At 45.3% G+C, this 13,195-nt stretch overlaps 1 protein-coding gene across 3 annotated transcripts in view; it reads left to right on the top strand.

Moving 5' to 3' along the window:
- The window catches only part of TOM1L2 (target of myb1 like 2 membrane trafficking protein), a 57,864-nt gene that overhangs the window by 16,506 nt on the left and 28,163 nt on the right, over nt 1-13,195 (top strand). For all 3 annotated transcript variants that reach the window (XM_081169569.1, XM_081169570.1, XM_081169571.1), the window contains exons 3-9: nt 114-192; nt 2,172-2,321; nt 6,413-6,547; nt 6,725-6,883; nt 7,008-7,124; nt 10,616-10,749; nt 12,161-12,209. In XM_081169569.1, the coding sequence (XP_081025695.1) occupies nt 114-192; nt 2,172-2,321; nt 6,413-6,547; nt 6,725-6,883; nt 7,008-7,124; nt 10,616-10,749; nt 12,161-12,209 (823 nt within the window). The remainder of the gene's footprint in view (nt 1-113; nt 193-2,171; nt 2,322-6,412; nt 6,548-6,724; nt 6,884-7,007; nt 7,125-10,615; nt 10,750-12,160; nt 12,210-13,195) is intronic.

The raw sequence follows: 13,195 nt of genomic DNA on the forward strand, positions 1-13,195 counted from the left end.
GTTCAAATAATGTGCACTTGAGCTAACATTAGAACTGCAGTATTGCCTTTACTGTGAGAAGTGCAGTTACTTGTAGCTGTCCCTTATCTGTGGCCCTGTGTTTTCCCCATCAGCCCAAAGGATGCCATCCGAGCACTTAAGAAGAGGTTGAATGGAAACAAAAACTACAGGGAAGTAATGCTGGCTCTAACGGTGAGTAGCATGTGCAAGTGGGTGTGATTCAGGGGTCAGCAATTGGGAGACCTCCAAAACAAATCTGCTCTCCCCCTCTTCCTCTTACCAACTTGGAACAAGAAAAGGTGTGCAGAAAGTGGCAGTCTTCTTAGATAGGCATGTGATTTATAACAATCTCAACTGCAGCATCGGACTGCATGAAATACTAACAGGCATCTGTAGCCACATTGGAGGAGGAAGATTTAAGGCCAGTGATCCGCAAATGATGATTATTATTCTACTTTTTATTAGGCTCCTGCAGCCGTAGCAGCCAACTCCTAGGGGCCGTTGGGGGCTTTGACCCCCCACAATAAAATATCTGTGGGGGTTGAGCCCCCACAAAGTTGGTGGGCATTCCCATTCAAATGGTGTGTGTGCACTGTGTCATGTGATAGATTATGTGGGCCAGGGCTTAACCTGCGCCCCCACAATATTTTATTCAAGTTGCCTCCCTTACTGGAGCAGTTCATCGATATGAGATCCATTTGTATATTAGAGTTTTCATTAGGATAACCAAATTTTACTCATCAGTGCAGATAGGGAATTTTGTGACCAGTTCCAGAACTAAAAGTGAAAAGATAAAGGACCCCTGGACAGTTAAGTCCAGTCAAAGGTGGTTATGGGGTTGCAGCGCTCATCTTGCCTCAGGCTGAGGGAGCCGGCGTTTGTCTGCAGGCAGCTTTCTGGTTCATGTGGCCAGCATGACTAAACCGCTTCTGGTGCAACGGAACACCATGACGGAACCCAGAGTGCACGGAAATGCCATTTACCTTTGCACTGCAGCAGTACCTATTTATCTACTTTCACTGGTGTACTTCCAAACGCTTCCAAACTGCTAGGTTGGCAGGAGCTGGGACAGAGCAACAAGAGCTCACCACCATCACACAGATTCGAACCACCAACCTTCTGATCAGCAAGCCCAAGAGGTCTAAACCACAGTTCCAGAAGTATAAGAAGTAAAGCCCCACCATGTGGAATAAAAGTGCTCTGGTGCATCTGATCCACTAGAGACTTTCAAATTAAGAATAATATTTTCTGTGATTGCCAGGGCTCATGTCTTTTTGTTTCACAATTTTGACTGGCCTTTGGTGGACAGCCAAAACAGGTTGGGCACCAGGATTCTGTGGGTACCAGAATTCTGTGTCTCCAAAACACAAAGTGACATCAGGAGCAATTCCCCATTCAGCGGGGGGGGGGGGAGGGGGACAATCCACACATGGAAGTGGGGTGGTTGTTGCTGCAGTGCTCTAAGCATTTCAGAAGTGCAGTGGGTGCACTTGGAGAAAAGCGGTAAGGATTTTTCCCTTCACAGCACTGAGCTTTGGAGGTAATCAGAAGCCTTGTGTGATTGTGGGGCAGTTCCCCACCTCCCCTCTCCAGGACTGAGCTTGTTCTTCTGCATTTACTGCACAGAGCTCCTATAAGAGCCAGTTTGGTGTAGTGGCTAAGAGCGGTAGATTCGTAATCTGGTGAACCGGGTTCACGTCTCCGCTCCTCCACATGCAGCTGCTGGGTGACCTTGGGCTAGTCACACTTCTCTGAAGTCTCTCAGCCCCACTCACTTCAAAGAGTGTGTGTTGTGGGGGAGGAAGGGAAAGGAGAATGTTAGCCGCTTTGAGACTCCCTCGGATAGTGATAAAGTGGGATATCAAATCCAAACTCTTCTTCTTCTTCTTCTTTGAAACAAGAAACCATAGTTTTTATCCCAGTTGGGGATGTCCCCCACCCCGAGCTGGGAGGAAGGCTAGGGGCTCACCATGCTCCCTAGAAAATGGCAGAACACTGGCCATGGTGAGTGAAATGATCAATCCCCTGGACTACCACCCTGGGCTACTCCTTTCTCAAAGTGTCCCCATGCCCCTGGACATTAGCTACTGTCCATGGCAATGAATTTCTTCCTTGCATGTGTTCACCAGCTTTCTTTGCTCCACCAGTAATGATGTCCCCCACCCCCACAGGTACTGGAAACATGTGTGAAGAACTGTGGCCATCGCTTTCATGTCCTAGTAGCAAACCGTGACTTCATAGATGGTGTCCTCGTGAAAATCATCTCTCCCAAGAACAACCCACCCACCATTGTCCAGGATAAAGTACTTGCACTAATTCAGGTCTGTCACTGAGCTTTTGTTTCTGCCTTCTGAGTGATAAGCAATATTAGTCAAAAGTAGGCGCGCTCTCTCTCTCTCTATGTTTTAATTTTTATTATTATTGAAACAATACAAACAACAATTAATAGTTTATTGGTCACCAGATGCAAAGCAAAATACAGATGTGTATAAGGCAGAAAACAATTGCAACATGTTAAGTTAAATAGCCAAATCAAAAAGATGTTTGAGTTATAGGGGTCTAGGTTCCTCCAGATGACAGTTAATAAAATAAACAAACATAAATCAATCAGCATTGAAAGTATCTTTTTAAAATTCCTCCTTGCATCACTCTACTGTGTTATGTAAGTTTATCAGTCAAAGCCAAGTACCATACTCTTAACTTACCTTTTGTGGGTAGTCCATCTGATTGCATCCTTCCAATGTACCCCCGGCTCCACAAGGAGGGGGTTTATCAGATTCTTACAAGGGAGATCCCTGTTTCACCCTCTAAATAAAGAGAGCAAAGCTAATCCCTGTTCCGTTTCAAAACCTCTGCGAAGGAGATCAGTAAGGCTTGCAAAAATGTCCTGCCAACATTTCTGTGCTTTTTGACACTCCCTCCAGAGATGGATCAGCATACCAAGAATTTGACATCCTCTCCAACAAAGGGATGATTAATATAATGAAGTCTTGCAGGTGTCCAAATACCATTGATGCATAAATTTCAACACGGCTTCCTTAATTTCAGCAGATTTGTTCTTAAAAAGGGGGTGTACGCCACAACGCCACCCCTTCCTTCCCGTCAGAAATAATCCCCTGAATATCAGCTTCCCACAATTTATTTATTTCTTTACTTGCTACATTTATATAGCACTTTTATCTTCCAAGCAGCTCAAGGCGACGTGCGTGGTTCTGTTCCCTGTTTCATCCTCACAGCAACCCTGTGAAGTAGATTAGGCTGGAAGTGAGTGACTGGCCCAGGGAGCTTCATGACTGAGTGGGGATTCAAGCCCTTTTCTCCCAGGTCATAGTCTGGCACTCTAACCTTTAAGATGCGTTGTTGTTCCTTTGTGGCCACTTCTTTACTTGCCCCAGACTTAATGTCATATATGAAATCAGATGGGGGTGAGCTGGCACAAATCCAGCCTCCTGTTGGGCCTAATTTGCCCCCCCCCCAGTCAGAATTTCCTCACCCTCCCCCACTCTCTAGTCCTGTCCCCCGCAGCCTGACTATATTAGGTGAAAGCCAGTAGATCAGAGTACTATTCTGTGTTTCTATTGATCAAGGGGAGCTACAGGCTGCTGAAAGTCCTCATTTCTGTGAAGGATAACGTACGGAGTAGCTCAAAAGAAGCCATGTTGGCCCATGAGAAAAATCTCCCAAAATCTACATTACAAAAGTGTGGCAAGCTATTTAGTTCTCCAGAATGTTTCATCAGGCAGGCAAGACGTTAAAGCCAAGCAGAGAGCGAGGAGAACTTAACCGGGCTATGATATTGGGTCTGTGTGTGTGTTTTGTTTTGTTTTTCTTCATCCCCTGCTTTGTGTAAGGACTTGCTTTGGAGAATGGATTTGGAGAGAGAGGGGATTCAGCCCCCCGCCCCGGCTCCCCCTGCCAAATCCTCATTGAGGCAGTTTTTCAGAAAAGGGAAAGATGACGAGAGATCCAGCTGTTTATCTCCAGGGTATCCTTATCAGGAGTGGAGTGATGGGTAGAGAAGGGACTGTTTTCATCTTTTCCCTCCTGCACCATGGTCCCAATGAGAATCTTTTCTCTCCTCCCCAGCATCCTCCAACATTTGGGACCAGGGCAGGGGGTGGACTGCCCAGTTGGCTCCAGAATGTCATTTGGCTTCTAGAAATCTGGAAGCAGCAGAGTTGCTATTTTTGCTTACAGCCTGAAGCAGAACAGCAATTACTGGCTGCTGCTAAATTGTCCGTGTCTGGAAGCAGCCCAAAATGCTGCTGTGCCGTTAACGTGTGCTTTTCCTGGCCTTTCGCTTGTAAATAAAAAATGGCACAACGCTCCAAGGCAGTGAGAATTGCTTCTGCAGGAAGGACGCCTTCTGCTGTAATTTAGGGACGATTCCTTGGAAACTGGCTTGGCCAATTCGGGCGGATCTTGCCAATCAAAGACCAAGTTCCCTCTGCTCAAGTGGGATTGGTGGCGGAGAATTGATGCCTTTAATTACCGTATTTTTCGCTCTATAAGACGCACCAGACCACAAGACGCACATAGTTTTTGGAGGAGGAAAACAAGAAAAAAAATATTCTGAATCTCAGAAGCCAGAACAGCAAGAGGGATCGCTGCACAGTGAAAGCAGCGATCCCTCTTGCTCTTCTGGCTTCTGGGATAGCTGCGCAGCCTGAATTCGCTCCATAAGACACACACACATTTCTCCTTACTTTTTAGGAGGGAAAAAGTGAGTCTTATAGAGCAAAAAATACGGTAACCTTATTGGAAGATGTAAGAACACAAATAATGATGCACTCACACAGCAAGGCTTTATTTGTGTGCTTCCTGAGAAACTGATCCATGAGAGTTTTCTTTTTTTGCCCTTAAGTGGCATATAAATTTTATGAATTAAATGAATCGCGTACTTCTTATTTCATTCACAACTTTGTTTCCTTACCATTGATACATTCAGAATGTTTTTAACTGTAATAATAATAATAATAATAATAATAATAATAATAATAATAATAATAATAATAATAATTTATTATTTATACCCCCCCCCCCATCTGGCTGGGCCTCCCCAGCCACTCTGGGCGGCTTCCACAGAAACCAAAAAACACTAAAATATCATACATTAAAAACTTCCCTGAATAGGGCTGCCTTAAGATGTCTTCTGAATGTCAGGTAGTTGTTTATCACTTTGACATCTGCTGGAAGGGCGTTCCACAGGGCGGGCGCCACTACCGAGAAGGCCCTCTGCCTGGTTCCCTGTAGCTTTGCTTCTCGCAATGAGGGAACCGCCAGAAGGCCCTTGGCGCTGGACCTCAACGTCTGGGCAGAATGATGGGGGAGGAGACGCTCCTTCAGGTATACTGGACCGAGACTGTAACTGCTTTTAGATGCTCTAATTCAGGCACAGGCAAACTCGGCCCTCCAGATGTTTTGATACTACAACTCCCATGATCCCTAGCTAACAGGGCCAGTGGTCAGGGATGATGGGAATTGTAGTCCCAAAACATCTGGAGGGCCGAGTTTGCCTATGCCTGCTCTAATTGCTATTGTTTTTAGAATGTTCTTGCTTTCTTCTTGTTTTTACATTGTGTATCTGTTTGCTGCTCTGGGCTCCTTGGGGCAGGATATAAATTCAGTAAATAATTACATTTATTTACTGCATTTGGTAAATGTCCTGATGTGGCACCCTTGAACTTTCAGTCGACCTTTTGTGGCCTTATTAGAAACCTTTGGGGCTTTTCTCAGGCTTTAACCCCTCCCACAGTCACCATACAGCCCTGAGACAATGTGATTGAAGAAATACTGTTCACGTCTGTGCAGTCGTGCCTTGGTTGTCGAACAGAATCTGTTCCAGAAGTCCATTTGACTTCTGACAAAGTTTGACAACCAAGGCGCAGCTTCCGACTGGCTGGAGGAGCTTCCTGCACACAATCGGAAGCCAGGAAAGCCGCGTTGGATGTTCGGGTTCCAAAGAACGTTGGCAAATCGGAACACTCACTTCCGGATTTGCGGCATTCGGGAGACAAAACGTTCGAGTCGCAAGGCTCCAAGGTACGACTGTACAGTGGATGCTCGGGTTGTGAATGTGATCCATGCGGGATGCACGTTCGCAACCCACAGCGGCGCGTCTGTGCACGCGCGGGTTTTGATTCGGCACTTCTGTGCATGCGCAAAGTGCAATTTAGCGCTTCTGTGCATGTGCAACCGCCGAAACCCGGAAGAAACCTGTTCCGGTACTTCCGAGTTTTGGCGGGTCCGTAACCCAAAAAAACGCAACCTGAAGCGTCTGTAATGCGAAGTATGACTGTACTATATACTCACAAGAAATGTGGTCTCCTTCAGAGTAGAAATAACAGACCAAATTCCACAATAGAAGGGAACTGGATTGAGTTCCTTGTAACACTCTCTGTTTCTTTTGCAGGCCTGGGCTGATGCCTTTCGAAGCAGCCCTGATCTAACTGGGGTGGTCCACATTTATGAAGAACTCAAAAGAAAAGGGATTGAGTTTCCAATGGCTGATCTGGATGCTTTGTCTCCAATACACACACCGCAGAGAGTAAGTGGACAGCGTTGTCTGCTTTTCTTCCTTTTTTATGTAGAGGAGGAGAAACAATTAGAGGGTCCCTGCCTTCTGCCTTCCCTGCCCTTTTGGCTAAAGAGCATGATAATGACAGCAGCACAATCTTTCGGTGAATACTGTATTTCTGAGTGTTTGCACATTGTTCTCTGCTAGAGCGTTCCTGAAGTTGACCCAGCTGCCAGCATGCACAGGTCCCAGTCTCAGCAACGGATGAACTCCAGTTCCTATTTATCTCCTTCTCCAACGGCGTACTCTGCTCCTCAGGCCCCAGCTTTGAATGTGACCGGCCCCATCACAGCAAATACAGAGCAGGTATTGCCTGAGCAGGTACTGTAGAAGGCATTCCCGCCTCCAGAACCTTTTAAAAAATCAGACCGTGAAATGCATGCAGCTTCTGTAAAGGGTTGCATTTCTCTCCCCCCGCTTTTAAAAATAGATTGCACGACTGCGGAGTGAACTGGATGTTGTTCGTGGAAACACCAAGGTGATGTCTGAAATGCTCACAGAAATGGTCCCTGGGCAAGAAGATTCATCAGACCTAGAGTTACTGCAGGTAAATGTGTTGTAACCAAAGTATTAACATAGTAGATTCAGGGCAGGAGAAAGGTTCCCCACCCCCATCCGTTTGCTGCCTCAAGGTATGGTGATGGCTACTAGCTGAGAAGCCGTTCGAAAGGAATTTAGACATGTTTGCAGGTGGCCATTGGCCCTGGTGGCTAAACAAAGACTCCATGTTCTCTGAATACAGGTTACTGGGGATCGGGGGGGGGGGGTCATGAGTAAGGGTGGGCTGTTTCCTTCATGTCCTGCTAGCAGACTTTTCGGAAACCTCTGCTATAGGAGGCAGAATGCTGAACTCGTTGGATCTTCAGCCACAGCCACACCATACTTTTAAAGCACTCCTATGCTACTTTAACCACCATGGCTTTTTGCAATGAAAGCTGGGAATTGCTATGGTGTTCAAGGGTCTATCAGCAACTCTCAGCACCCTTTACAGTGTCCAGGATTTGGGAGAAGCCAATGAGGACTAAGACTGGATGTCGTGGCTGAAGAAGACTGTTCCTGGCAACCTCAAAATCACTGGATGGAATAATCATTTTTAACTATAGCTGCTTTTTAATTGCAATCACTTTCAGAATGTTTTAACTGTTTTAGAACATTGTTGCTTTGTTCTGGTTTTTGAATTGTGTATCTGTTCCCTGCTCTGGGCTCCTCAGAGTGCAAGGGCGAGATATAAATTCACTAAATAATAGTCTCCGTTCTGATACAGCAGGGCTCCTCTGATGTTTTGTGTTCCAACCCCCTGCCTATTAGAATCGTAGAATTGTTGTTGTTGTTGTAGTAGTAGTAGTAGTAGTAGTGATAATAATAATAATAATAATAATAATAATAATAATATATTTGTACCCTGCCCATCTGGCTGGGTTTCCCAAGCCACTCTGGGCAGCCTCCAACAAAATATTAAAAATACATTAAAACGTCAGACATTAAAAACTTCCCTAAACAGGTCTGCCTTCAGATGTCTTCTAAACGTCAGATAGTTGTTTATTTCTTTGACATATGATGGGAGGGCATTCCACAGGGCGGGTGCTACTACCGAGAAGGCCCTCTGCCTGGTGCCCTGTAGCTTCGCTTCTCGCAGGGAGGGAACCGCCAGAAGGCCCTCGGAGCTGGACCTCAGTGTCCGGGCCAAATGATGGGGGTGGAGACGCTCCTTCAGGTATACTGGGTCAAGGCTGTTTAGGGCTTTCAAGGTCAGCACCAACACTTTGAATTGTGCTGGAAACGTACTGGGAGGCAATGTAGAGTTGGAAGGGACCATTTTGTCCAACCCCCTGCAATGCAGGAATCTTTTCCCAACATGGGGCTTGAACTCACAACCCTGAGATTAAGAGTTTTGTGCTCTACTGACTGAGCTATCAGTTCTGTTCTATCAGCTTACCTGGAAAAGGAAGGGGCAGTCTGGGAATCAGTGTAACAAGACGGTTGGTGGTTAGCAGTGATATTTTTCTAGAAAAAGAGGTGTTGGAACTCACCATGAACGGCTTCGTCTTAGAATTCCAGTAGTGCTCATCTGATAGGTGCCAGAACTGAGTTCCGGCTGGAAAAAAGCCCTGGTTGTTAGTTGTTACCCATCAGAAACCCAATAAGCAGCTAAATAAAAAGGAAAGGTTTTTAATGGCATGCAACCAGGCGCTGCAGCAGAATAGAGACAGACAGGCCCTGCCAGCCCTCTCTTCTCCATCTGAATCCAACCTTCTGAAATGTCACAATCTGGCTCTGAACTGATGGGATCAAAGCTGACATGGTAAACTCAGCCCTCAAGCTGTGAAAGCAGCTGCGGGAAGCACGAGGTGACACTTGTCCAGGTGCCGAGATGCCAGGTCAACGAGGCTTGTTTTTCTTCTCAGGGGTGGGGGTGCTGATACCACCAGCAGCATGGCTGTCCTCAAATGAATGTTTATTATTACGGCTAAACAGGCAGCATAGTAAAACCAGAGTTTCAGCATAATTTTTTACATAAACATTAAACTGGTCAAAGTGGAATTTAACAATTAATATACTAATTAAATGGATTGAAGATATGTATCCTTACATGGCTGTCCTTAATCTTGAATCTCCACTCCGAAGGGGGAGGAATGCAAAGAGGGAGGAGGCTAATTCTTGTATTGAAGGCCAGGGCTTCTAAAAGTGGCAGCCTTGGGAAACACTGCTAGGTACAGCTTGGCTACAGAGGCTTGGCTGTATTTTGCAGTGGTACAGAATTCTATGCTGCTAAAAGGCTGCATTCCATGCTATTATTTACCTTATGCAAATCTGTATGTATTTTAGCTTAATTTATCGTCCTTTAGTTAGTCACCTGGAGTTGCAAAGAGCTTCTTACGGCACTGATGCCCAGACCACAGGAAGTCTCTTGCCACTACTGTCACCCCTTAAGATCCTCTTGCCCATGAAATTATATCTGCAGCCATAAGGACTAGAAAGTTAATTTTTAAAGAATTGCTGAGATGTTTAAGAAGTTGAACTTTTGAGCTCTGTATTACACCCTGATCTGACCGTTTATGCGGAAGCCATGTCGCCCTGGCCCTTACTGTGATGGCCTGGGAATCCGATTCAGAGGCTGAACCGGAGGAATCCCAGCCTGCACAGGAGTCCCCGCCTCCAGGGCTGGCTGAGCTGGGGCAGGGCCTTGATTCTGAAGCGCCTGCACCTGTGCCGGATCCTCAGGAGCAGGCACCAGGTGAATCCACTCTGGCTCCGGAGGTGGTTGAGGACTCAGTGCCTGCAGGTGAGTCTCCCCCTGGGTCTAGTAACCCTTCAGCCTCTCCTGAACTGCAGAGGCTCAGGGCAGAGAGGTGGAGGGAACTGGTTTCTCCCAGGAGGAGTGCTCACCTTAAGGCCAGGAGAGGTGGGTCTCCTGGGGGCCGGGACCGCCCCTGGCCTCAGAGAAGATAAAGGCCAGTCAGCCCAGTCCCAGGTTGCGGGAGCAACGTCGTTGATGAGCTGTTTCGGCCAGCATCCAGTCCTGTTCCCCCAGAGTTCCTGTCCTTGCCTGGCTCCTCGCTTTAGATCCTGCTTCGCCCGTGGAGGACTGTCTGCCGACCCTCAACCCAGGTCCTGGACCTCGCCCCACAGTAACCTCCCCCCTGGACCAGCACACTTACACTAGATATCTTGACAGATAACACAGGCTTTATAACCAGAATTAAATATATGGAGTTTTTGATTGTTCTGACCATCTGACAAATGAGCATTCTGTCCTTCTTTTCTGCCTCCTTACAGCACAAGGAAGGGGGTAATCTCTGCTGAAAATAAACCCACCTTTACCAGTACCCCCACCACAACTACATTGTAGAATAGCACTGTTAACCTTACTTGTGATAAGGCACCTTTTTGGCAAGGGATGCCCCTGCCTGGCATGATGTAGTTAGATTGTGTGAGCAGGCCTATTATATCTGGGCTCTGACGACTGAAGCTTCCCTGTGTTGTAACTCTTGGACATCATCTCTTCCCCTTGAAGTTGCAATGATTCATTTCTCCCAGGAGCTGAACCGCACCTGTCGAGCCATGCAGCAGAGGATCGTGGAGCTCATCTCCAGGGTGTCCAACGAAGAAGTCACAGAAGAGCTGCTTCATGTAAACGACGATCTGAACAACGTTTTCCTCCGATACGAGAGGTGGCTTGCTTTTCCTCAGAAGCTCAAATAGTTGCTTGCTTACCCTTAAGTGTGGCTTTCCCCCCTCACCGAGTAGTTCCTAATCTTTTTGAAAATCAGCCTTTTTAAAGTCCAGGCTGTATCCTGTATCAAGAGCTCAAATTCATCTTGCTTGTTTCCCATACTCTGTGCATTAGTATAGAGACAACTGAAACCGTGAGTCATTCCTTCCAAATGCTTCTTTCTTGTAGTTACCTGCCCTTTAGCACGTTTCTGGAGCTATTAACTATTAACTCCTGTACCAGGTATTCTCCTGTCGTCTGTAATATTGTCTTCCTCCCTCTCAGGATTTAGTCTAAAGCTCCTGATCATTATTTATTTATTCATCTATTTGATTCATCAATTTAGTTCACTTACTCATTAGTTAGATATTTCTTTCAAATCAATTGTCCTGATTCCATGCTGTCGATGGAGCTAGAAGCCCCCTTTGATCCATTCTGGCTAAGAGAGCTGGAAACACCTGCTGCTGATGTCACTTGTGGGGCTCTGGCTGCAGGTTATCCATCCCTGACCTACACCAGCAGCCTTTTGTAACCCATAATATACTTGCAGATGCTTTGGACTGCAACTCCTGTCATTCCTGACCATGGGTCATACTGGCTCAGACTGATGGGAGCTGGAGTCCCAAAAATCTGGAGGGCATCAGGTTGAAGAAGGCTGGCCTTCAGCATTGTATATTTTTTTTAATAAATATTTTATTAAGTTTTCACAATAGAAAAGCATACAAAGACGAAGAGAATACAAAATCACAAAAAACAATACAATACAAAGATACAAACATTAAACACATCAAAAGAAAAAGAAAAAAGAGAGATAAAAACACATATAGTAACAAGAAACAAAAATTCCCTCTTTCATGATTTCTCATCTTCAATTAACTTATTTTCCCAACTTCCTCACGACTCCCATTCTTGTATCCCTTTTTAAAAAATTAATTCAGCAAATTCATATCCAATTAATTTATCTGTTATTAATCCAATCTTACATTTTACTATGTTGCTAAAGCCCCTGCGATTCATTTCAATGTCCTCAGCATTCAAAGATTTTACAGTATTTCCGCAAATAAATTTTAAATTTCTTCCAATCTTCCTCCATTGACTCCTCTCCCTGGTGGCTGGCCTTCAGCATTGTAATGGCAGGTTTTGGGGTGAGAAAGTTGGATGGGGTTGCTTCCAACCATTCCTAGAGGTGTGACAGTGCAGCAACCCTTGTGATCATATGCTGGTCTCTGTGGCTACAGTCGGCTTCCCACCACCCCAACCGGAAAAAGACAGATCCTTCCTTGTGCATCCTGGGTTTTGTCATAAGACTTGCACATTTCAAAATTGCTACATGCCATTTTTAATCTCTCCTCTTTTTTTGTCTGCTGTAGATTTGAGCGATACAGGTTGGGTCGGTCTGCACAGAACGCAAGCAACGGGGTAAGTCCTCCTGCTGGGCTTCTCTAATAAGACAGGATTGTCCAGTGCAAAATTGCTAACCTTGGGCTTGGCAAAACTCAACCTTGAAAGTGAGGTGCTACTGCTGCTGCAAAGTCCTTGCCAGAACACTTTCTGATATTTGTGATGAAGTTTGGAGCCCCTTTGCTCTTAAATCAATTGCATTTAAGTAGGTAAATGTGAGGTAGTTTGCTTGCAGGTTACAAAGACAGGAGCAAGCTGAGCTGAATGGGATATACAGAAATGATCCAGATATCAAGCTCTTGAGATGGTTTAAAGGGTTATATCTTGAAAATAAGCTGAGATAGGAATCGGTGTTTTCCCTTTGCATGAGCTTCAGTTAAACCAGGATGCCTCTAATTAAACATAGTTTCTTGTTCCACCCAAACAGGGAAATCATGGTTTACCAACTTCAATATCCTGGCTTGTTCCGAAGCTGGTATCCATAGTTTCCCAGTTTGGAAACAATGGTTTGCTGAAGATTTTCTGGTTTGATGGTTCATACCATAAAGAGAAAGGTAAAATGACTGTCTGTGTGGGCAAAAGACTGACATTTAACTCAAATGCTATCAAATGTGTTTCATTAATCCCAACAAGACTGCCCATTTATTTCTCCCCCTTTCCTCCCCACTGCTTCTTTTTTCTCCACCACCTCACCCAAATTCCATAAGCAGAAAACTCAAGTATATTAACTTTGCATTTTGGACAAGGAAAGGATTTTGCAGAACTTTGACCTCTTTGGCTGCAGTATGATCGGCGAGGAATTAAAAAATGGGTTTAGAGTATGAGGGTCTGTATACTTAGTAAAAAAAAAGAAGAAACACCACCCTGTATAGTATTAAAAAATTGACATCTTTCCTGATATGCTGTCAGAATAAATTATACAAATGAAGTAAATGTTGGACTAGAAATTCAAGAAGCCAAATTCCATACCTGGTGTTGGAGACACCAGGTAGATTCCCATAGCT

This window comes from Podarcis bocagei, assembly GCF_964188305.1.
Source record: "Podarcis bocagei genome assembly, chromosome: 14".
Taxonomy (NCBI): Eukaryota; Metazoa; Chordata; class Lepidosauria; order Squamata; family Lacertidae; genus Podarcis; species Podarcis bocagei.